General features: G+C 46.6%; 1 protein-coding gene across 4 annotated transcripts in view; it reads left to right on the forward strand.

Moving 5' to 3' along the window:
* The window catches only part of DLGAP4 (DLG associated protein 4), a 192,320-nt gene extending 173,384 nt beyond the window's left edge, over positions 1-18,936 (forward strand). For 3 of the 4 annotated variants that reach the window (XM_028523757.2, XM_036009794.1, XM_028523761.2), the window contains 3 exons: positions 15,152-15,243; positions 16,187-16,342; positions 17,147-18,936. In XM_028523757.2, coding sequence (XP_028379558.1) covers positions 15,152-15,243; positions 16,187-16,342; positions 17,147-17,365 — 467 coding nt within the window. In that variant the 3' untranslated portion in view covers positions 17,366-18,936. Of the gene's footprint in view, positions 1-15,151; positions 15,244-16,186; positions 16,343-17,135 lie in introns of all 4 variants that reach the window. The other variant, XM_036009795.1, reaches the window with a different exon arrangement.
* Positions 18,937-25,101: the final 6,165 nt, after the last annotated feature.

Consider the following 25,101-nt stretch of genomic DNA (forward strand, 5'->3'; position numbering starts at 1 on the left):
CCCCCTCTCTAAAAATGAATAAATAAATAGATAGGTAGATAAACAAAATCTTTTTTAGAGCAGATAATAGTGAGGAGCTGATTCAGGAGTAAGAGGGGAAGAAACAGGAGATGTGCTCCTTTTGTTGCAAGCTTAGTGGTTCCACTTGTTTTTTAATTTTGTGATTTAAGTTAAAATAAAACTTAATTTTAGAGTTTCTAAAAGCTAACTATATTAAATAATACAAACAGCAAAATCCATGGTAATATGCTGGTAATGTTAGTAATACATAGTAATAGCATCAAAGATGGAGATATTATTTACGCATCACGATCAAACCTCTGATGGCAGGATCGGCAACAGTATTACTGCATGGGATATCTTTTTTTTAAACTGATTTTCTTTTCTTTTTAAAGATTTTATTTTTATTTTTAGAGAGAAAAGAAGAGAGGGAGAGAAACATCAATGTGTGGTTGCCTCTCATGTGCCTTCCACTGGGGACCTGACCCACAACCCAGGCATGTGCCCTGACTGGGAACTGAACCAATGACCCTTTGGTTTGCAGGCTGGCACTCAATCCACTGAGCCACACCAGCCAGGGCTGCATGGGATATCTTAATGCACAAAAGTTTTGAATTTTGATGAAGTCCAATTTTCCTGTTGTTCTGACATCGCTGTGCTTCCACTTATTTTTTAAGTTATGGACATATATATTAAAAATTAGGGTAAAGAGATTGATATAGAAGTGACTCAAGTGACCATCAATAAAGGAGTGGACAAAAAATTGTGGTACATGCCCTGACCCATGTGGCTCAGTTGGTTGGGCATCATTCCACAAAGCAGAAGGTCCCTGGTTTGCTTCTGGATCAGGGTACATGCCTGGGTTGCAGTCCTGCGTTGGGGCATGTACAGGAAGCAACCCATCGATGTTTCCCTCACACTGATGGTTTTGTCCCTCTCTCTAAAAAATAAAATAAGATTTTTTTAAAATGTGATATAATATGGATCTACAATGAAATATTACTCTGTCATCAACAAGAATGAAATCTTAGTGTTTGTGGCAGCATGGATGGAGCTAGTGGGTATTAAACTAAGTGAAATAAGTCAGTCAGGGAAAGACAGATATTAATTGATTTCACTTATTTGTGGAATCTAAATAATAAGATAAACAAAATAGACACTCACAGATACAGAAAACAAAAACTGATGGTTGCCAGTTGGGTTGGGAAGCTGCGTGAAGAAGGTAAAGGGATTAAGCAGGACAAATTGGTAGTTACAAAATTGTCACAGATGTGAAGTACAGCACAGGAAATACAGTCAGTAATATTATAATAACGATATGTGGTGCCAGGTGGGTATTTGAAATACTGAAGGGGTCACTGTGTAAAGTACTAATATATGACTGCCTAACCACTATGCTATACCTCTGAAACTAATACAAAATAATAATGAATGTAAACTGGAATTTAAAAATTTTAGGAGTTCTATATATATTCTGAATATTAATCCCTATCAGATATATGATTTTGCAAATATTTGCTCCCATTCTTTGGGTTGCCTTTTTCTCTATGGATAGTGTCTTTTGATGCACAAGAGTTTAAAATTTTTGTAAGTCTTGTCTATTTTTTCTTGTTCCCTGTACTTTTATTGTCATATCCAAGAAATCGTTGCCAAATCCAGTGTCATGAAGCGTCTGTCCTATGTTTTCCCAATGCTTTTATTGCTGCAGGTCTTATACTTAGGTTCTTGATCCATTTTGAGTTTAGTATATGGTATTAGATAAGGGCCAACTTCATTCTTTTGCATGTGGATATCATGGTTTCCCAACACCATTTGTTGGAAAGACCTGTCCTTTCCCTGTTGGGTGGTCTGGACACCGTCATTTGCCCATGTGTGAGGGGTTTTTTCTGGGCTCTTTATACCATTGATCTGTGTGTCTGTATTTATGTCAGTGCCACACTGTGTTGGTTACTGTAGTTTTGTAGTAAGTTTTCAAATCAGGAAGTACAAATTCTGCAACTTCTTTTTCAATATTGTTTTGGCTATTCAAGGTCCTTTGAGATTCCATATGAATTTTAAGAAGGAGTTTTTCTATTTCTGCAAAAAAATCATTGGGAATTTGATAGGAATCACTTTGTCTTCCAGTCCATCAACATGGTTTCCATTTACTATGTCTTCTTTAATTTCTTTCTTTTTTTTAGCCTCATCCAGGGTCATGCTTATTGATGTTAGAGAGGGGCAGGGGAGGGGGAGAGAGAAACATCCATCAACTGCCCCTCACACATACCCCAACTGGCGACCAAACCTGCAACCTAGGCATGTGCCTGGATCAGGAATCAAACCCATGACCTTTTGGTGTACAGGAAAATGCTCCAACTAACTGAGCCACACTAGCCAGGGCTTATTTAATTTCTTTCAGTATTTTCTAGTTTTCATTGTACAAGACTTTGGCCTCCTTGGTTAATTCCTAAATATTTTATCCTTTTGGTACTATTGTAAATGAAATTATTTTGTAATTAGTATATTGAAATGCAGATGACTTTTGTGTGTGACTTTATACCTTGCTACTTTGCTGTATAATAAGATCTTAACCATTTTCAAACGGAATAATTTTACTTCTTCCTTTTCCAATGTGGATGCCTTTTATTTCTATTTTCTTGCTTAATTGCTGTACTAGAACTTCCAGCACTGTGTTTGAATAGAAGCGGTGAAAGCAGGCACCCTTGCCTTGTGTCTGATCCTGGAGAAAACACTTCCAGTCTTGCGCCATTTGGTATGATGTTCACTGCGAGCTTTTCATTCATGGTTTTTATTATGTTGAGGTAGTTTCCTTCCATTCCTAGTTTGTTGTGTATGTTTTGTCATGAAAGGTGTTTGTCAAATGCTTTTATTCTCTGTCAGTTTAGAATGATCATGTGTTTTTTTTTCTTCATTCTGTTAACGTGGTGTATTATATTGATCAGTTTTCATATGTTGAACTATCCTTACATTCTGGGAACATATTCCTTGCTTTTTTTTTTTTTTTTAGATTTAGTATGCTGCTGAATTCTGTTTGCTAGTATTTTGTTGAGGATTTTTGCATCAGTATTCTGTATTAGTCTAGTTTTCTTTTCTTGTAGTGTCTTTGTCAGGGCTTGGCATCAGGGTAATGCTGGCCTCATAAGAATGAGTTAGGAAGTATTCCCTCTCCTTCAAGTTTTTGGAGAAGTTTGAGAATGATTGTTATTAGCTCTTTAAATGTTTGGTAGAATTCACCATTGGAGCCATCAGGTCCAGGGCTTTTCTCTGCTGCGAGATTTTTGATTACTGATTCAAAGCCCTTACTAGCTACAGACCTATTCAGATGTTCTATTTCTTTAGGATTTCATTTTGGTAGGTTTTGTGTTTCTAGGAATTTCTCCATTTCATCTGAAGTTATCCAGTGTATTGGCATATATTTCTGTAGAATCAGTAGTAATATACTGACTTTCATTTCTGATTTTAGTAATTTGGATCTTAATCTGTTTTTCTTAGTCTAGCTCCTAAAGGTTTGTCAATTTTGTTGATCTTTTTGGAGAAACAGTTTTGGTTGTATTGACTTTTCCCTATTTTCTATTTCATTTCTCTCTGCTCAATTTTTATTATTTATTATTCCTTCTTTAGCTTTGGATTTCTCTTTTTTATAGTTCTTGAGTTGCAAGGGTAGGTTGTTGATCTGAGATCTTTCTTATTTTTTGTTTTTTATTTTTAGTGAGGGAAGGGAGGGAGATAGAGAGAGAAACATCAATGTTCAGTTGCTGGGGCTCATGGCCTAAAACCCAGGCATGTACCCTGACTGGGGATCGAACCTGCAACACTTTGGTTCACAGCCCGTGCTCAGTCCACTGAGCTACACCAGCCAGGGTTTCTTTCTTATTTTTTAATGTAAGCCTTTATAGCTGTAAGTTGACCTCTTAGCAACACTTTTGCTGTGTCCCATAGGTTCAGTATATTTCCCTTTTGATTTCTTCTTTGATTCATTGTTTAAAAGTATTGCTTAATTTCCACGGTTTTGTGAATTTTCTGGTTTTCCTTTTGTTACTGGTTTGTAACTCCATCCTATTGTAGTCAGAGGAGATACTTTGTTATCTTTTTAAAAATCTATTGAGACTTAATTTGTGGCCTACCATATGGTCTGTCCTGGAAAATGTCCCGTGTACACTTGAGAAGAATGTCTATTCTATTGTTGCTGGGTAGAGTGTTCTGTGTATGTCTGTTAGATCTAGTTGCTTCGCTGTGTTGCTTCAGGTCCTCTCTTCCCTCACTTATCTTCCATCTAGTTGTTCCGTCCATTATTGTGAGTGGGGTATTGAGGTCTCTGGTATTGTAGAACTGTTTCTCCCTTCAGTCTGTCTGTTCATACATTTGGATGGCCTGTCATTAGGTGCATGTGTTTGTCATTCTTATATCTTCTTGCTGTATTGAATGCACCTTTGATTCTTACAAACACCCTCTGTGTTCCAATGGGGTAGAGATTTTTTCATGGTTTCAAAGTTTGGGTGGGGTTTGTTTTCTGATATGTAGGTGTTTTATCCATCTGAAGTTTGTATTTGTGGATCTCATTTTATATTTTTCATATGGAAAGCCAGCTGTCACAACACTAGTTATTGAAGTCTCCGCCTTCCTCACCGATTAGTAATGCTGGTCGGTCACAGCCTCTGCCAAGTTCCCACATATGCAGGGGTGTGTTTCTGGGCTCCGTTCTGTTCAATGGCGCTTTTGTTCTTTTCTGTGTTAGTGCAACTTCAGTTACCATAGCGCCGAAACTTGACTTGGTATCTAGTAGGGCGAATCCTCCTTCCTTATTCTTTCTGTCCAAAAAAGAAAATTTGACTTACATTTTCACTCTTCACTCTTCTGAGACTAATTTAAGAATTAGTGTATCAAGTTACCCAGAAAAAATTTTGCTGGGACATTTATAGATTAATTTGGGAAAAACTGATACCTGTGAAATATTGAGTCTTTTTATTTGCGAATAAAGTTTATCTATTGATTTGGCCAAAAAGTTCGTTTGGCCTTAACTGTAAGATAGTTCTGGTAGTGCTCAGTTATCTTTAACTTCATTTGAAACAGTTTTGTTAGATTGTATTGTGACAGTAGTCATATCAGGGTGCATTTAAAAAAAACTTATCAAACTTGGTGAATTTTTATGTGGCCATTTTAATATTAAAGATGGAAGAAAATATGCAACATTTTCACTATATTATTCTTTATTATTTCAAGAAAGGTAAAAACACAACTGAAACATCAAAGAGATTTATGCAGTGTATGGAGAAGGTATGACTGATCGAATGTGTCAAAAGTGGTTTATAGAGTTTTGTGCTGGAGGTTTCTTGCTGGACGATGCCCCACAGTCGGGTAGGCCAGTTGAAGCTGATACCGATCAAATGGAGACATTGAGGACAACCAGCATTATACCACGTGGGATATAGCCAACATACTCAAAATATCCAACTCAATAAAGTTATTGGTGAAAATGAAAAACGTGTCTTTTATGGAAAAAAAAATACAAACTTTTTGGTCAACCCAATATTCAGATGTCTATTCTTTAAAGGGTATTTTCTTGATTATGCTATTACAGTTGTCCCATTTTTTTCTCTCCTTTACCTCCTCCGCCCTGCACCCTCCTCTCACCAGTACCCCCCTTTAGTTCATGTCCATGGGTCGTACATGTAAGTTCTTTGGATTCTCCATTTCCTATGCTGTTCTTAACCTCTGTCTGTCTATTTTGTTCCTACCAGTTTTGCTTCTTATTCCCTGTACCTTTCCCCCATTCTTCCTCCTCCCTCTCCCCACTGATAACCCTCCATGTGATCTCCATTACTTTGATTCTGTTCCTATTGTAGTTTGCTTAGTTTCAGTTTTTGTTTTTTAGGTTCAGTTGTTAATAGTTGTGAGTTGGTTGTCATTTTACTGTTCATAGTTCTGACCATCTTTTTCTTAGATAAGTCTCTAAAATTTTATAGAATAAGGGCTTGGTGATGATGAACTCCTTTAATTTGACCTTATCTGGGAAGCACTTTATCTGCCCTTCCATCCTAAATGATAGCTTTGCTGGATAGAGCAATCTTGGATGTAGGTCTTGCCTTTCATGACTTCAGATACTTCTTTCCAGCCCCTTCTTGCCTTCAAGGTTTCTTTTGAAAAATCAGCTGATAGTCTTATAGGAACTCCTTTGTGGGGAACTGTCTTTTTCTCTTGCTGCTTTGAAGATTCTCTCCTTTTTATGTTTCAGTTGTGTTTTTACCTTTCTTGAAATAATAAAGAATAATATAGTGAAAATGTTGCATATCCTACATAAAATCTTTAATCTTGGGTAATTATGATGTGTCTTGGTGTGTTTCTCCTGGATCCAATTTCTTTGGGACTTTCTGAGCTTTCTGGACTTGCATGTCTAGTTCCTTTGCCAGATTGGGGAAGTTCTTTGTTATGTTTTCAGATAAGTTTTCAATTTCTTGCTCTTCCTCTTCTCCTTCTGGCACTGCTATGATTTCAGATGTTGATACATTAAAAGTTGTCCCGGAGGTTCCTAGGCCACTCCTCGTTTTTTGGAACTCTTGTTTCTTCATTCTGTTCGGGTTGAACGTTTACTTTTTCCTTCTGCGCCAGTCATTGATTTGAGTCCTGGTTTCCTGCCTGTCACTGTTGGTTCCCTTTATGTTTTGTTTTATTTCATTTTGCATAGCCTTCACTGTTTCCTCTATTTTGTGATCATACACAACCATTTCTGTGAGCATCCTGATTACCAGTGTTTCAAACTCTGCATCTAATAGGTTGGCTATCTCCTTATCGCTTAGTTCTTTTTCTGGAGTTGTGATCTGTTTTTTTTTTTTTTTTTTTTTTTTTTCACTTGGGCCATATTTCTTTGTCTCAGCACACCTGTTACATTGTAAGGAGCGGAGCCTTAGGTATTCACCAGGGTAGGGCAGTCCACATTGCTGGTGCTGTGGCGCTGTGTAGGGGGGAGGGGTCAGTGCTGCTTGCTCAGCTCTCACCCCACTTTCAGTCACTTCCCCTGCTTCCCACAGATTGTGCCCTTTCAGGTGCTGACTCCCCAGTGGGTGGGTTTGTGTACGTTCTAGGGTCCTATGGGTCTCTCCGACGAACTCTCCTGTGAGGCTGGGAGTTTGTCGCACTGCCACAACCCCCACAGACTTCTACAGGCCGAGGCTTTAAGGCTTTATTTCCTAGCGCTGGAACCCTAGGTTGGGTGGTCTGTCTCGCTCCCTAGTTTTTCCTCCCAGTTTATCTGCGCATGAATGTGGGACCACCTGGTCGGCCAGCAACCGCCTCGCCCACCTGCTGCACCAGCCACCACCCTGCCACACATCCTCTCCACCCCACACGCACACACCAGTCTGGGTGAATGTTTCTTATTTAGCTCCTTAGTTGTTGGACGTCCATACAGCTTGATTTCTGGCAGCTCTGGCTGTTTTTTGTTTTTAAGTTGGTTGTTGTCCTTCTCTTGGTTGTGCAAGGAAGCAAAGTATATCTACCTACTTCTCCATCTTGGCCAGAAGCTCTCTATATTTGTTTGATTGATTTTTCCATGAAGATATTACCTATTATTATTAGTTATTCCTTGATACTTACTAGATTTTGATAGTAAAATGAATCATTTTTAATATTTATACATCCCAATTTGTTATTGCTGGTCGATAGAAATGATGTTTGATCCATTTATGCGGATGTAGTGTCCACCAACCTTGTATAACTCTCCATTCTCTTGGGGTCACATCATAAATGATCATACTGTTTGTTTAAATGGCAATTTTTGTGTTTCTCTATATTGTGTCTCATGTATATCTTGTCTAACTGTAGGAGCTTAAGAACATTGTGGAATAGTACGGAGAATGTAGCACCCCTCCCCTCATCCTGGCCTTCATTCACTGAACAGGTACTGAGTACCTACCATGTGCCAGGCACTGTTCTAGCTTCTGAGGCTTAGCAGTGAACAAAATTAAGTACCGCCCTCATGGAGCTTACATGGGGAGGCAGGCAGTGTTGCTGTGCCTCCCCTATAGGGGAGTCAGAAAAGGTCTCCCTGATGAGGTGCCTTGGAGCAGAAATCTGAGGGGAGTGCGGTCTTAGGAATCTGGAGATGAGAGGTAACGGCAGGGATAGAGAGATCCTGCGGCAGGCCAGTGTTTGACATGTTTGGGTCCAAGGAAGACAGCCGGTGTGGCCGCAGCAGTGAGCGAGAGAGAGGTAGCAGAGCACCCAGATCACAGAGTGCCTCAGAGGTGTTCCCAAAGCCTTGACTGTTAGTCCCAGAAGAGTTCTGAGTGGTGCAACTTTTTCAAAAGGATTAATCTGTTTATTCTATTCAAAAGAGAACAGGGGCAGGGGAGAGGCACAAGTGGATGCTGGGAGATGGGTTAGGAGGGTGTAACCACAGTCTGAGTCAGAGAAGATGACGGCAGCCATGGAGCGTTTAAGGGAGGCACCAGACTCTGGATGTGTCCGGAAGGCAGAGCAGGATTTCCTGGTGGGTTGGATAAAGAAGAAGAGTGGAGGGGCAAATACATGGTGACAGAAGGGGGCTAGACTTCGGGTGTGGTGGGCACATAGGTGCAGTACACAGATGACGTGTTACAGAATTGTACATACGAAACTTGCATGATATTATTTACCAGTATCACCCCAGGAAGTTTAGGTTTTTAAAAAAGAGTGAAAGGAATCAAAAATGGTTTGACGTCTGAGTGATGAAAAGGATGGCGCTGCCACCAAGGTGGGGAAGACTCATGTAGATAGATGTCAGGAGAAAAGTCAGGAGTTGCATTTTGAACGTGTTAAATTTTGAACGTGTGTGGAAACAAAGTATATTTTACAGCTGGTGGGTATATGGTTCCATGTTACAGCTCTTTTAGATAAATTTTGTTAAGTGAATCAAATATTCTCTGTCCTTACTGTTTTGTTTTTGGAATGCCTTACCTGCTAGCTGCTCAGCTAAGGTCTCCCACTGTTGTGGTAGGTTTGTCAGTTGCTCCTTACAGTCTGCCACTTTTTGTGGACACAGTATTTGGCCTTTTGTGTCTAGCTCCTTTCCCTTAGCATCATGTTTCCAGGGTTTGTCCATGTCGTGGCATGTATCAGAACTTTAGCCCCAGCCAGCGTGGCTCAGTTGGTTGGAGCGTGGTCCCGTAACAAAAAGGTTGCCACTGTTATTCCCAGTCAGGTCGCATGCCTGGGTTGCGGGCTCGGTCCCGGGCTGGAGCACATGCAGGAGGCAGCCGATCGGTGTTTCTCTCTCGTGTCGATGTTTCTCTCCCTCTCTTTTCCCCCATCTCAAATGAGAATAAAAGCTTTTTTTTTTTTTTAAGAACTTCATTCCTTTTTATGGCTAATATTCCATTGTACGTATATACCACATTTTGTGTATCCATTCATCTATTAATGGGCACTAGGGTTCTTACCACATTTTACTATTATGAATAATGCAGCTATTAATTTTGTCATGTAAGTATCTAAGTCTCTCTGTACCTAGCAGTGGAATTATTGGGTTATATGGTAATTCCATGTTTAACTTTTTGAGGAACAACCAAACTGTTTTCCACAGCAGCCACACCATTTTATATTCCTGTTTGCATACATCTTTATCAGTACTTGTTTTCTAGGGCACCGCAGCAGGTGGGGGTGTTTTTATAATACCCATATTATTGGTTGTGTAATGGCTGGTATGGCTCAGTGGATTGAGCACTGGCCTGTGAACCAAAGGATTGCTGGTTCGATTCCCAGTCTAGGGCACGTGCCTGGGTTGCAGGCCAGGTCCCCAGTAGGGGGTGCATGAGAGGCAATGACACATTTGATGTTTCTGTCCCTCTTTTTCTCCTACCCTTTCCCTCTAAAAATAAATAAATAAAATCTTTAAAAAAGAAACTATTGCCAAATCCAAGGTTATGAAGATTTGCTCCATTTTTTTAATCTATGAGTTTTACAGTTTTAGCTTTTACATTTAGGTATTTGATCCTTTCTGTGGCATAGGGTAAGGGTCTAACTTCATTCTTTTGCATGTGGAGATACAGTTTCCCCAGCACCATTTGTTGAAGAGACTGTCCTTTCCCCATTCACACTCATTCTTTATTTTTTAATATTTTTTTTATTTTTAATTACAGTTGACATACAATATTATATTACTTTCAGGTGTACAGCATAGTGACTAGACATTTATAGAACTTTTTTATGGCTGAGTCGCAGTCCACTGTATGTGTGCACCACTCCTTTGTCCATTCGCCTAGTGACTGGCACTTGGGCTGTTCCATGTCTTGGCTGTGGTAATGAATCAGTGCGTTGGGTTTCTTAGTATAAATTCCCAGAAGTGGAATTGCTGGGTACTTCTTTGTCTCTTGTTATATAGCCTTTGTTTTTAAAGTCTGTTTTATCTGATATAAGTGTTGTACCCCAGCTTTTTCTTTTTCCGTTTCCATTTTCATGAAATATCTTTTTCTGTACTTTTACTTTCAGTCTGTTTGTGTCTGAGTCTTCTGTAAACAGCATGTGTGAGGGTCTTGTTTTGTTCCCCACTCAGCCACCTTGTGTCTTTTGACTGGAGCATTTAATCCCTTTGCACTTAAAGTCATTGTTGATACGTAGTTATGGCCTTCCATTTTATTATTCATTTTTTTTCTTCTTAAAGAAGTCCTTTTAACATTTCTTATAATACTGTTAGGTAGTGAACTCATTTAATTTTTTCTTGTCTGGGAAGCTCTTTATCTTTCCCTTAGATGCTAAATGATAGCTTTGCTAGGTAGAGTAATCTTGCATGTAGGTCCTTGCTTTTCACACTTTGAATATTTCTTGCCAGTCCTCTCTGGCCTGCAAAGTTTCTGTTAAATCTGCTTAGGGTCTTATGGGAGCTCTTTTGTTGGTAACTAACTGCTTTTCTCTTGCTGCTTTTAAAATCTGCTCTTTGTATGTACCTTTGGCATTTTAGTGATGGTGTATCTTGATGTGGCCCTCTTTGATTTCACCTTTTTTGGGACTCTCTCTGCTTCCTGAGCTTTTTCCCTCTCCTATTTCCTTTGCCAGGCTAGGGAAGTTTTCTGTCATTATTACTTCAAATAGGTTTTCAGTTCCTTGCTCTCTTGCTTCTCCTCCTAGTATTAGTATCCCTGTGATGCAAATGTTGTTACGTTTGATGTCCCAGAGGCTCCTTACACTATCCTCATCCTTCTGGATTCTTTCTCCTTTTTGCTGTTTTGTTGGATGTTTTCTGCTTCCTCATCTTCCAAGTCACTGAATTGATCCTCCGCGTCATCTGCTCCACTGTTGACTCCCTGTCATGTGTTTATTTCAGTGTGCCTTCATTTCTGACTTTTTAAAATGGCCTCTTGTCCTTTTTTATGTTGAAGTTCTCGCTAAGTTCCTTGAGCATCCTTACAACCACTGTTTTGAACTCTGTATGTGGTAGTTTGCTTGCCTTCATTGCACTGAGTTCTTTTTCTGGAGATTTCTCCTGTTCTTTCATTGGGGGCATGTTTGTCTCTGCATTCTGGCTGCCTCCCTGTTTCTGTGTGTGGGTACCGCTGCCATGTGTCATGTAGAATGGTCTCACGTAATAGACACCCTGTGGGGCCCGGGCACAGTCTCCCTGGCCACCTGAGCCAGGTGCTCCAAGTATGTCCCTTGTATGAGTTGTGTGTGCCCTCATATTGTAGTTGAGACTTGCTTGCTGTTGGTACATCAGTGGGAGGGACTGACCCTCAGGTGGATTTGTTGTAAGGACTGGTCACAGAGGCTGGCTTACTGAGAAGGATTTGCTTTAGGCAGGGCTCTGGCACCTGCCAAGTATGTCCTTTGAGTGAGTCATTTGTGGACATGGGTGGTGGTCTAGTGTGGTCTGAAGCTGGCCACCAGGTGTGTTGGCTCTGGGGCCTCTTGGGAGGTGTAGGCTAAGGTCAGCTGCTGCCTGCACCCGCCCCAAGGCCACCTGGTGCGAGCTACTAAGTGATCACAGATGGTTGCCAGCTGAGCTGGAAGCTGCCTGGGAGAGACTCAGCTGTGAACCAAGACCAGTTGCCACTAATGCCAGGCCTGTGGGCACTTAACAAGAGGCATGGGGCATGCTGAGGCCAGATGCTGCTTATTTGCGGTTTGGGGACCTTCGAGAGATTTTAAAAGTCCAAAGCATGAGTCAAGACATGCTGTTTGTATGGAAAAGCCACTGGAAGCAGCTTGGGTGAGTCCACAAGTTGAGGGAGGCAGGTCTCGGGGAATCACCACAGCAGGCGGAACAGTACTAGTGAGGTTGATGGACACTCAGATGTGGTACCAGCCTGCACCTGCAGGGGGAGGGCTCAGCACAGGGACAGTGGCTTCTGCCAGCATTTCTGTCCGGGGGAGAGCTGCCCTTCAGCTTCACCCTGAAACCAGACAACTCAGTTCTCCCTCTTCGCCCCTGGTGCCTTTCGAGTTGCTGGCCCAGTGCTGGAGCTCAGAGCGAGTGAGTTGGTCAGTAAGTCCTTTAAGAGGAATTGCACCCTGGCTGGCGTAGCTCAGTGGATTGAGCTCGGGCTGTGAACCGAAGCATCGCAGGTTCAATGCCCAGTCAGGGCACATGCCTGGGTTGCAGGCCATGGCCCCCAGCAACCGCACATTGATGTTTCTCTATCTTTCTCTCTCTCTCTCTCCCTTCCCTCTCTAAAAATAAACAAAAAATCTTTAAAAAAAACAGTAACATTAAAAAAAAAAAAAGGAATTGTGTGGGGCTCTAGAAGTCCTCTGTCTCACTTAGCCACAATTGCCACTGGTTTCTCCAGCCACAAGTCATGGGGACTTACCTTCCTGGCACTGGAACCCTGACCTGGTATGAGGGCCCTCGCTCCTCGGGCAGCATCTCTGCCTCTCCTGCCAGACTCGACGTGGCTTCAGGCAGCTCTAAATGATGGTGGTTCTGTCGTTTCATTGTAATTTTGAAGTGGTTGTGGGAGGAGGCAAGTGTAGTGTTTACCTACTCTGCCGTCCTGACCGGGAGTCTTCATACTCATTCTTTTCTTGTAAACCTTTGTGTGCACATGTGTTGTTTGTTTCAAAGATTCTATTTATTTTTTAGAGAGTGAGACAGGAGAAAGAAAGGGAAACATTGGTCAGTTGCCTCTTGCGCACCCCCAACCAGGGACCTGGCTGCAGCCCAGGCGTGTGCCCCGGCTGGGAGTCGACTTTGGGCTCGCAGGCCAGCATGCTGGGCCACACGTGGCAGGGCCACTCGCATTCCTGAGTGACAGTTCCTCCGGGGGTGGAATTCTCAGTGAATACACTTCTCAGTACCATACTCAGTTTTCATCCATAATCTTTCCTTTCTCTTCGGCTGCTTTTTAAGAATTTCTCTTGTGTTGGTTTTACTGTACATACATGTGGGTTTGCTGGGGATTCACTTCACTTCCTGCCTCTGAGGACCGGTGTCAGCCATTTCTGGCAAGTTCTAAATCATGGTCTTTTTGAATATTTTTCTTCCAGTCTCTCTCCTCTTCCTTTAGAATGCTGGTAGTCTCCCTGCCTCTTCCATGCCTTTCAGCCACTTTCTTTTTGATGTTTTCTCTTTAATACATTTAGCTTCTTTTATTTCTTAAAAAATAAGGTGCCCAAGTAGTCTTTTGGTTAGGAATTCTCAGGGGAGACTTTTCCTCTTGTTCCCTCTCCGCTTTAGACCAAGTCTGGCGCAGCCCCACTGCCGGGGCGGGGGGGGGGGGGGGGTGGTTTACTTCAGTCCCAGCAGCTTAGCTGTTGGTTTCAAAGGACGTTTTGTTGACCGAGCAGTGTGAGCGTCTGCCCTTCTGTTTTCCTCGGCCTCCAGGGCTCTCCGCAGGCTTTACGCTGGTGCTGCCTCCAGCCTGACCCTTGGGTCTGGGGCGGCCTGGTTTCCCCCACCCCGTACCCGTCCCAGAGCTCACGTTTTATCCCCGGCCATCGTCTCCATCTGTTCAGAGCCCCTCCGTGTCTGCTTCGAACGACTGTTTTCACACATTCACAACTAAAGGTCACACTTTCCGGCTCTTCCCTGGCAACAGTTTTCTGTCAATGTTCATTTGCCATTTGCTGTTCCTGTAATACTTCTGTTTACCTCCTGTCTTGGCTCCTTTTTAATTACTAATTTTTAATGAGCTCTTGTCAGTAGATCGTTGTGGGAGGGGCCGAGACAGTGTCCCTTTTTCCTTGTCTTATCCCCAGGCAGCTGGAGGCCTGGAGGGCTGCTTACCTTGCAGAGCCTCTCCCCCCCCCACCCAGAGTCCTTGGCGCCGGACCGGCTCAGTAAAGCCCCGGTGGTCCTCCCCGCCTTTCACGTGAAGTAAGAGATTGTTGGTCTCTCCCCTCACACGTGCTGCTTTGGAGAACGCAAAACTGCCACCTTCGTCTGAGACTTCCATCATCAAAGCCCACCCCGCACCCCACCCCGTGTGTGGCTGCCACCGCACGCAGCCGTGCCCCCACTGCGCTCCGGGTCTGCGGGGACGGCTGCCCTTCCGGCTCCCATTGCCCCTCTGCTTCGCCGGGGCCTCCGAGGGGCGCGGGCGGTGGTGCTTCTTCATGCCGCCCCTTTAACACTGAAGTCCCGCTGAAAAATCAGCCTGCATTCCCGGCTGTATAGTTCGTGGTTCACTCTTCTGTCGGATTCTGTTTGCTCGTCTCTTATTAAGACTTTACATTTATGTTCATAACGAAAGTGGTTTAGTCTTGCCACGCCATCTGCTGTCAGGGCCCCTGAAATTAGTCGTGTCGTTTCTGTCCTTATTTTACATGCTTCAGACGAGGTGGAGTGTAAGACAGGGACTATCGTAAAACCACACAGGCCTCTTTCCTGGAAGCTTTTTAACTTCTGCTTCAGTGTTTGAAAAGCTGCTGGTCTAATCAGAGTTTGTTTCTTCCTGGGTCTATGATAGTCCTTTACATTTTTCGGGAAAATGTTTTCATTTAAATTGATTTCAGATTTGTTGCCATAAACTATCCTCAGGAGCTAGGGGGTGGAGCTCACATTATATATCTTGTTTGCATTTTTCACAACGAGAATGGATTAATAGATAAAACGAAGACCAACGGCCATCACACGTGATTGGCGTCCTGGGGCGGGAAGGTGGGAGCCGTGGCCCTGACGACGCTGCCTCCACCCCCAGACCCTGCGCCCTGCTCAGTCGGTCTTACTCCGCCTTCTCTGTCTCAGTCCTAGGGAAAGTCCTCAGTGCTGTGGGCAGTGCCCAGCTACTGATGTCCCAGAAATTCCAGCAGTTCCGGGGCCTCTGTGAGCAAAACTTGGTGAGTACGACGCTTCTCTCCCCCAGCCTGTGGCGGCCTGCCAGACCACCCCAGCTGGAGGAGCCCCCTAAGCCTCTGGGACCTCCCATAACACAGAGAGGGTGCCGCCGTTCATGGCGTTGGAAAGATGAGGACAGTGCGTGTCAGCGGCTGGCACAAGAAGGGGCCAGGAGCGGTCCCTTCAGCTCCCTAATACCTGTTGGAGTAGAAAAGCGATGTAAAACAGCCGGTGAAAGTCTGAGCTCAGTTAGCACTGGCTTATTTGTAGCAAACATGTTCCGTGTCTAAGGAGACAGTCAAGGTGAGATTTAAAAATACCACCACCAGGCTTGGTGGGTTTCCCTCTCCCTCACCCCTGCCTGCTGGGAGTGTGGACGCCTCTCTCCGGCCAGCAGGGGGTTTGGGGGGCTGTACCCCAGGGGTGGAGGACAGCGGCAGTGTGTGTGCCTCCAGGACCTGTAGGGGCTCAGGGTTGGCTCGGCGGTCAGGCTGAGGAGCGTGTCAGAGGACGGGATGATGGGAAGGAAACCACTGGGGTTCTGTAATCATACCCACCCAGGGTGGGTCCTGGCTCCTCCCCACCTCAGTGAGACCATGCCAGAACCTTCTGTTTCCACCTTGTAAAATAAGAACAGTTGTCAACCTGGCATGCATTAGGGACACGAGGGCCCTCCTCACAGTAGCCCTACCGTGGTGGCAAAGGCCTCGGTCCCCCCATGTACGTGCAGGGCCTGTCGCTTCCTCCCAGAGCACTCCACCATCAGGGCTGGCGGTGACCAGGAACTAGCTTCATTCACTCGTGCAGAGGCCTGGGCACAGGGGAGCAAGACTGCACCTCAGGAGACCCCGGCCCTGGCTGGCAGGGCCAGGAGACCACGCTTCGGGTGGGTGCAGAATGAGCCCCTTGCCTTGCCTGCCCCACTGATCCCGCTCTGCCCCGCAGAACCCTGACGCCAACCCACACCCAACAGCCCAGGACCTGGCAGGGTTCTGGGACCTGCTGCAGCTGTCCATCGAGGACATCAGCATGAAGTTCGATGAACTCTACCACCTCAAGGCCAACAGCTGGCAGCTGGTGGAGACCCCCGAGAAGAGGAAGGTGAGCATGGAGCAGTGCGGAGGGGAAGTCCAGGGACAAATTCCTGGTCGGCAATAACGCTGCCCACATCGGTCAGTGCTGCTTGGCTCCCTTCTCCGTGTGTCGTCTTTGAGCTGGGGGCTCACGTCCATCCATGCTCGGGTCCACGCTCAGCACTCGTCCAGCATGCCCCTCGCGCTGCAGCTGAGGCTGCCCCCGAAGCATGCCAGCCTGCCCTGCATGTTCAGAAAAGGGGGTTCCTGGGACACGTGCCCGCAGCCTTGAGCACTAACGTAGGCGTGGCTGTTGGAACTCTGGAGGCAGAGAAATGGCCCTCCTCCTGGGGCCACACTGCCCGGAGAACACGGGGGCCAGCCTCTCCCCGGAGGCCCAGGCTTCCTTCTGTGACACAGTGGCCCCCAGTGGTTCCTGGGCTGAGGGCCTTGTAAGTTCCGATCCCCTAGAACAGCCTGTGGCCTGGGAGTTGGAGGCCTGAGCTCAAACCCCGTCTCTGGCCGTATGACTCGGGCTCATTCCTGCCTGAGTCTCAGGCTCCCAGGGTTCAGCGCGGGGGTGGGAGGTGGCCCGTCTGTCCTTACTGCTGGAACATTCTAGGATCCTAAGCTTGCTTTCTGCGCCTGTGCCTTGTGCTGTTCCCACTGTCATCGCTTCTCGTGGCTTCCTGATTCCAACCGTGTTTGCTTGTGCCCGACGCGGGGAGGGTGGGGTGGAGACTCCAGCCACCGGCATACAGTGGGGGGCAGTGCCACACCAAAGGTGGCACCTTTATTTTATTTTTCTTTCCTCCTCACTGTCTCACTGAAGGAAGAAAAGAAACCACCCCCTCCGGTCCCAAAGAAGCCAGCCAAATCCAAGCCGGCGGTGAGCCGAGACAAGGCCTCCGACGCCGGGGACAAGCAGCGGCAGGAGGCCCGCAAGAGACTCCTGGCGGCCAAGCGGGCAGCTTCCGTGAGGCAGAACTCGGCCACGGAGAGCGCGGACAGCATCGAGATTTACGTGCCCGAGGCCCAGACCCGGCTCTGAGACCAGGAAGCAAACGATTTTAAGTCATTTTTAAAAACCACACAAACTAAATGCAAACGGAACAAAAATTTTCTCAGCCTTTAGTATGGTTAATCTGTCTAGAGACCCTGAGCCAACCTGCAAATTGACGCGTTACAAGGGCTCACAATTTGGCTTTTTTGGGTCCCTCCCAGCTTTAGGTTATGAAGACTTCACACAAAAAAAGTCAACAAAAACAAAACTATAAAATGTTTTTTTCCTCTTGCTGGCCGAGGTGGACTAGATGGACGGACTTCAGCAACTCCCCAGCCCGGCCTCCAGACGGCAGTCTTTTTACGTGTTCTGTCCAACGGGAACTCACAGAGCTTGTTTACAAGAGACGACGGCCCGAGGGAAGCCTTGGGCACCTGCCATGTCCTCCCCTCTTTTCCCGGCAGCCCCCGCTCTGACCTCAGAGTTTTCATTCTTCCGTTTCTCTTTTCCCTCCAGAGCTCACACAGGGGTCACATCCCGGCTGGCGGCTGCCTGGGTCCCAGCCCTCCCCGGGGCTGAGAGCCCAGAGGACAGAGAGATGGACGTGCGTCCCCTCCCCCGCCGAGTGCTCACACACGTGCACACACACACACACACACACACACAGGTGTAGGTTCCTCTCAGCAGAGGCAGCCCTCGCCCTGAGACCCCCAGCCCTAGGCGGGGTGGGGTGGGTGGCACGCCTCCCTGAGATGAGGAGGGTGTAAGTCTTGGGCTGAGGGATGGGATAGAAGCCACAGTGTCACACTCCAGAGTCCCGCCCTTTTCTTCTCTCCAGCCCCTTCTTCCTTCAGCAAAACATGTGACTCAGAGTGACTCGCAGGGGACACTTGAGAGAGGGACCCCACTCGCCTGTCCCCGGCCGAGCCTGTGCGCGGTGCCCGGGGCAGGCGGCTGTGTCTGTACGTATGTGTACATATGCACATAGACCTTAGAGTGTATATTCACCAGATGCCCTCTGCTCACCCATGCCCGCCAGCGCCGCCGCTGGCTCTCGGGGCACCTGGCAGGAGGCGGGTGTGTGAATAGCATATATTTTTACATGTACTATATCTAGGTGTGTGTACAAGTGTGTGTAAAAATATATACCTTGTGTGTAAGCAGCCCCTCCCCCCCCCCCTTTTTTTTTTTTTTGGTCTCCCACCTGCCCAGACTCTGAGTTTCCTGTTCTGTTTTTTTACCCCAACCTCCCTCTCTCCCCCTCCCCACGCCAGCCCCACTCCCAGAGTGTTGGGAGCCCGGAGCTGCGATGGCCCGGGCGGCAGGGTGGGGCGGGCGGTGGAGGGGAGGCCGGGCCCGCAGCAAGCTCAGTGCGGAGCGCTGCCCCTGCTGCGTGCAGACCGCAGCGCTGGGGACGTCCTTGCGTCCGGCACTTGCTGCGGGCCCCGGGTGAACCGAGGGTCTGCTCTGGGGCCCTATTCCAGCTTGGCCGCCGTCTGTGACCTTGGGCAAGTCACTCGACCTCTGTGTGCCTCAACTTCCTCCTCTGTAAAACGGGGACAGTCCCTGCCCCTCCCTACCTCACAGGCATGTTGTGAGAATAAATGAGGTAATGTGTACACGGGCTCCTGGTGTTTACTGCAGCGGGACGGGCCGGGCGGACTCTGCCACCCACCAGCTCCACCATCCTGCACGAGAAAACGGAGTCGGTTCCCTCACCCAAACATGTGCCAAGCTGGGTCCTGGAGGGGGGGTGGCGTGTGAGTTGTGAGGGCAGCCCGTCTTGGCTCCCGTACATGGTTAATGGTGTCTCAGAGGAAGCTGGTGAGGTAGATGTGCACAGGCCCAGGTCAGCGCATGTCCCAGGACGGGGTACTTGGTACCCCCACCCCGCAGCTGCCTCCACCTCGACAGTCCCACACACTGCACACTGTCCCCCGGGGCCCTGAGAACCACCCACAGGGCTGCGGCTCCAACAGCAGGGAGGCCCAGGCTCCCCTCCTAAACCTCCCGCTCCCCCAGGGCTGGGGGTCCCCAAACCTTGTGGAGTCCCCATGGGTTAGGGACCTAAATTAAAGAGCTAAAACTAAAACTTTTAGAATAAAACAGAGGTGTAGATTTTCATTGGCAAAAGCATAAGAAACCAAAGAAAAACCTCAAAGTTAACACTTGTGCTTCTTGAAACTATCAAGAAAATGAAAGGATAACCCACAGGATGGGAGAAAATACTTGGAAGTCATGTACCTGGTAAAGATGTAATAGAACATAGAAAAGCACCTTTGCAACCCAATAACAAAAAAACAAATTTAAAAATGGGCAATATATCTAAATTATCTTTCCTCCAAAGAAGATCAGTTCCAAAAAGCACGTGAAAAGATGTTCAACATAACTAGTCATTAGGGAAATGCTCATCAAAACCAGTGAGCTGCCTCGCAGCAGCGGGGTGACCAAAGAAAACTGAGGATGTGGCGAAACCAGAACCCCTGCACGTCACCCGTGAGAGCGGGAGACGGTGTGGTATGGTGAGAGACAGTTTCGAAGTCCTCCAGAAATGTAAACATGAGTGTTACCAAATGACAGCAATTCTACTGGCTATGTATCAAAACGAAGTGAACATGCGCACACACACACATGAACTTGAACACCAGTGTTCACCGCAGTGGCATGCGTAGTGGCCAGTAGACGGAAACGACCCAGGTGGTCGTCAGCCGGTGAGCCAAGGCGGTAGAGCGGCAGGGCGGTGTGCCGTTCAGCAATGAAACGCAGTATGATGCACGCTACACCATGGATTAACCTTGGCAATACAACGTGAAGTGAAATAAGCCCATCACGAGAGACCGCATACTGTATGATGCCACGTACATTAAATGTCCAGAGCAAACAGATCCGGAGACAAAAGGTAGCTTAGTGTTCACCAGGGCTTGAGAGGAAAGGGGGTGGGGACTGACAGCTGTCGAGTTCGAAGTTTCTTCTGGGAATGATGATGTTCTGGAATTACACAGGGGTGATGGTTGTATAACTTGGTGAATATTCTAAAGCCACTAAATTGTAAACTTAAAAAATGAACTTCATAATTTTAAAATTTTAAACGGAGAAGCCCACAGAGTGGGGGAGAATTTTTGCAAACCATATACCTGACAAAGAGTACCCAGAATGTGTGTACAAGGAATTCTTACAACTCAAAAAAAATAAAACCTGGTTGTTTAAATGAGTGAAGAACTTCAATAGACATTTCTGCAGAGAAGATGGACAAATGGCCAATAAGCACACGGAAAGATGCTTAACGTGAGTTATCAGGGAAACGAAAATTAAAACCGCAGTGAGACAGTACTTCACGCCCGCCAGGATGCTGTTGTTGAAAAAGAGGAAAAACAGGAAACAAGTTTGGCAAGGACGCGGAGAAGCTGGAAGCCCTGGTGGGAGTGTAGAATGGTACAGCTTCTGCGACAAACAGCACAGCAGTTCCTCAAAAGAATGAACAACAGAATTACCACATGAGCAGGCAAGTTCACTTCTTGGGTGTAAACACCAAAAATTCAGAAGCAGGAACTCAGAAGGTATCTGTAGGTTCCAGTCAAGGTGCCCATGCAGGTAAATGCTGTGCTTGGAACCTTCCGCAACCACATCAGAATTACAACTAAACTACAGAACAGCCATCATTCAGACCCACCTGAAATCTGGCTGAACAGAAGTCTTGTAACTAAGGATACAACACAGCAGCTACACTGAGACTGGTAGGAGTGGCAGAGACCCAGAAGGGACCGGTCCCACACCTATGTGGGGCAGTTAGAAATTGGGAGGGATAACTCACCTGCAGAGGTCCCTATAAGGAGCAAGGGGTCCCCCCAGCCCCACATCAGAACATTCATCCTAGGGTTCCAGTGCCGGGAAGAGAAGGCCCCATAACTTCTGGCTGTGAAAACCAGGGGGGATTGAGGCTGAGAGAGAGAGAGAGAGTGCTTCCGGAGTCCCAGGCAGTTCCTCTTACTGGGCCCACACATGGACTCACTCACACCCACTCCCTCTCGAGCTCGAGTGCTGGAGCAGCAGCTTCAAAGGAACCTGGGACTCTGCACGGGGACATAGACGGAGGAACTGAATTGTCTGGCATCAGGGCGAGAGCTGAGGGTAGGGGCACAGCTTTCTCCCAGACAGAAGTGCTGGCAGAGGCCACTGTTTCTGAGCCCTCCACCCACAGAGCCGGCAGGCAGGCGCCACAGCTGCACCTGAGTCTCCGTCAGCCTGGCTAACGCTGTTCTCCCCACACCAGTGATTCCCTGAGAACCTGCCCCGTCCAACTTGCGGGCCCACTGAAACCATTCTCAGTGGCTTTTCCTTACAACCTCTTGCATGCTTCCGATTTTCCTAAATCTTTCAAACAAGCAGCATCTGGCCTCTGCACCCTGTACACCTTGCTAGGTGCCTCCAGGCCTGGCACTACCAGCAAGCAGCCTCAGTTGGCAGCGTGGCCCCCCTGGGCACCTCCAAGCCCAGCACAACTAGCAGCCATCTGCAGATCACTCTGTAGCACGTGCCGGGGGGCCCAGAGCCAGTGCACCCAATGGACAGCTCCAGACCACGTGGGAACACAGCCCAGCCACCTCCACGACTAACACTCAAGGTGCAGACTCGGAAGGCACCAAAGCCCCACCGAAACAAGTTCCAATCCTTGGGATTGGCTCCTGCACGGCAGCTCCTTTGCTGTAGTGGCGGCCAGTCCTTGCAGCCGATTGGCCTGGGGGTCCACTCCAAGTGATATGCCAAAAGCAATCCAGGCTCAGCTACAACATGAGGGTGCACACAGCGCACATGGGGCGCACCTGGAGCACCCAGGCCAGGTGACTGGGGAGGCTGCGCCACTGGGCCTCACAGGACGCCTACGACAGAGGCCATGTCACGTACAGGAGATGGAGCAGCTCTACCTAATATATAGAAACAAACTCAGGAAAGCAGCCAAAATGAGGGGACAAAGAAATGTGCCCCAAATGGAAGAACAGGAGAAATCTCCAGAATTCAGTGAAATGGAGGCGAGCAAACTACCAGATACAGATTTCAAAACAGTGGTTGTAAGGATGCTCAGGGAACTTAGCGAGAACTTCAACAGCATAAAAAAGAACAAAGAAGCCATTAAAAAAAGTTAGAAATGAAGGCACACTAACTGAAATGAACACGTGACAGGGAGTCAACAGTGGAGCAGATGAGGCAGAGGATCGATTCAACGACTTGGAAGATGAGGAAGCAGAAAACACCCAACAAAACAGCAAAAAGGAGAAATCCAGAAGGATGAGGATAGTGTAAGGAGCCTCTGGGACAACCTCTAGCATATCACATTTGCATAATGGGCGTGCCAGAAGAAGAGAAAGAGCACGAAATTGAAAACCTATTTGAAAAAATGATAGAAAGGTTCCCTAACCTGGTGAAGGAAATAGACATACAAGTCCAGGAAGCACAGAGTCCCAAACAAGATGAGCCCAAAGAGGCCCACTCTGAGACACATCATCATTAAAATGACAAAGGTTAAAGACAAAGAAAATCTTAAAGGCAGCAAGAGAAAAGCGGTTAGCTACCTACAAAGGAGCTCCCATAAGACTCTCAGCAGATTTCTCAACAGAAACTTTGCAGGCCAGAAGGGACTGGCAAGAAATATTCAAAGTGATGAAAAGTAAGGCCCTACAACCACAATTATTCTACCCAGCAAAGCTGTCCTTCAGAATCAAAGGATAAACAGCTTCCCAGACCAAGAAAAAAAGTTAAAGGAGTTTATCACCACCAAACCAGTATTACAAGAAATGTTAGAGTCTTCTTTTAAAAAAAAAAAGATAAAAAATATTAATAAAATGACAATAAATACGTATCTACCAACAATTAAATGCTCCAATCAAAAGGTATAAGGTGACTGAATGGGTAACAAACAAGGCCTTTACATATGCTGGATCTTTTAAAGATTTTTATTTATTTGTGTATTTATTTTAGAGAGGGGAAGGGAGAGAGAGAGGGAGGGAAACATCAATGTGTGGATGCCTCTCACACCACACTACCCCGCCGCACTGGGGACCTGGCCCACAACCCAGGCATGTGCCCTGACTGGGAATCAAACCAGTGAGCCTTTGGTTGGCAGGCTGGCACTCAATCCACTGAGCCACACCAGCCAGTGCTACACCTGCTATTTAAAAGAGACTCAGTTCAGACTGAAAGACACACACAGACTGAAAGTAAAGGCATAGAAAAAGATATTTCATGAAAATGGAAACAAACGAAAAAGCTGGAGTAGAAATACTCGAATCAGACAAAATAGACTTTAAAACAAAGACTAGAACAAGAAACAAAGACCCAGCAATGCCACTTCTGGGTATTTATCCAAAGTAACCCAAAACACTCAATTGAAAAGACATGCACCCCTATGTTCGCTGCAGCATTATTTACAACAGCCAAGATTTGGAAGCAGCCCAAGTGCGCATCAACAGGTGAGCGGATAAAAAAGAAGCGGTATACATAGACAATGGGATGTGACTCAGCCATAAAAAAGAAGGAATCTTGCCGTCTGCAAAACCATTGATGGACCTAGAGGGTATTATGTTAAGTGAAATACGTCAGACAGAGAAAGACAAACCCCAGATGATTTCACTTGTATGTTGAATCTAAACACCAATATAAACAAACAGCAGAACAGAAGTAGGCTCATGGATGCAGAGAACATTTGGAAGGTTGCTAGATGGGAGGAGGGTTGTGAGGATGGGAGAAAGGTGAGGGGACTAAGAAGCACAAAGCGGTTGTAGAGTGGTCATGGGGATGTAGAGCACAGCACAGGGGAATATAGTCAGTGACACCGTAATAACCGTGTGTGAGGTCAGATGGGTCCCGGATTTACTGGGGCGACCACTCCGTCAGTTATACAGAGCTCTAATCACCGGGTGCACACCTGAAACTAATATAATGTACATCAAATGTAACTGAAAAAAATTTTCAATCATGTCAAAAATACATAGTAAATAAAATTTCTAAACCAATAAAATCAATACAACTTGTCGTGATAAATGCTATTAAAAAGTTTTAAAAAGAGGGGCACTGTACACCCCTCTCGAGAGCAGCATCAGTCTTAGCTGCCAACAGGCGGAACAGCGCACACGGCCACCGACAGGCACGCATCAGCACAGCGCGGGCCTCCGCACGATGGGACATTACTCCCCCCCAAAAAGGGGGACAAGTTCCGACCTCCAGCGCACCGCGGAAGCCCCCTGAGGACACTGTGCTAAGTGAAATAAGCCCCTCACCAAGAAAACACCGTATGGGATCCCACTTACGGAAGGTCCCTATGGCCCATAAAGACCGAAGGCAGAGTGGCAGCCGCCGGGGGAGGGGCTGGGCAGGGAGACGGCCGCGGTGCCATGCGCGCGGTTTCAGCTGGGACGGTGGAAAGGCTGTGGAGACGGGCGGTGGCGGCGATGGTGGTGGAACAGCGTGAATCTACATAAGGCCACTGAACGGGACACTTAAAAGTGGGTAAAATGGTACATTTTCTGTTGTTTTAATACACCCGCACGGGGGCAGGGAGGGAACATCACAAACCCAAATGTTAACAATTGGAGAAGTTGGATGAAGGCATATGGGGGCTCTTTGTAGTTTTTATAACTTCATTGTAAGTTTGAAATGGGCTTTAAGAGGCCATCAGCCCAACACAACTCCTGCTCCTTCCATGGCGGCCTGTCTTAGAGAATGGCAGCTCTACCGACCGCTCCGCTTGCTCCGACCGGAGCCCGTGGAGCCACCCCGGACCCTCTCACAGT

Source organism: Phyllostomus discolor, chromosome 9 (assembly GCF_004126475.2).
Source record: "Phyllostomus discolor isolate MPI-MPIP mPhyDis1 chromosome 9, mPhyDis1.pri.v3, whole genome shotgun sequence".
NCBI classification, from domain to species: Eukaryota; Metazoa; Chordata; class Mammalia; order Chiroptera; family Phyllostomidae; genus Phyllostomus; species Phyllostomus discolor.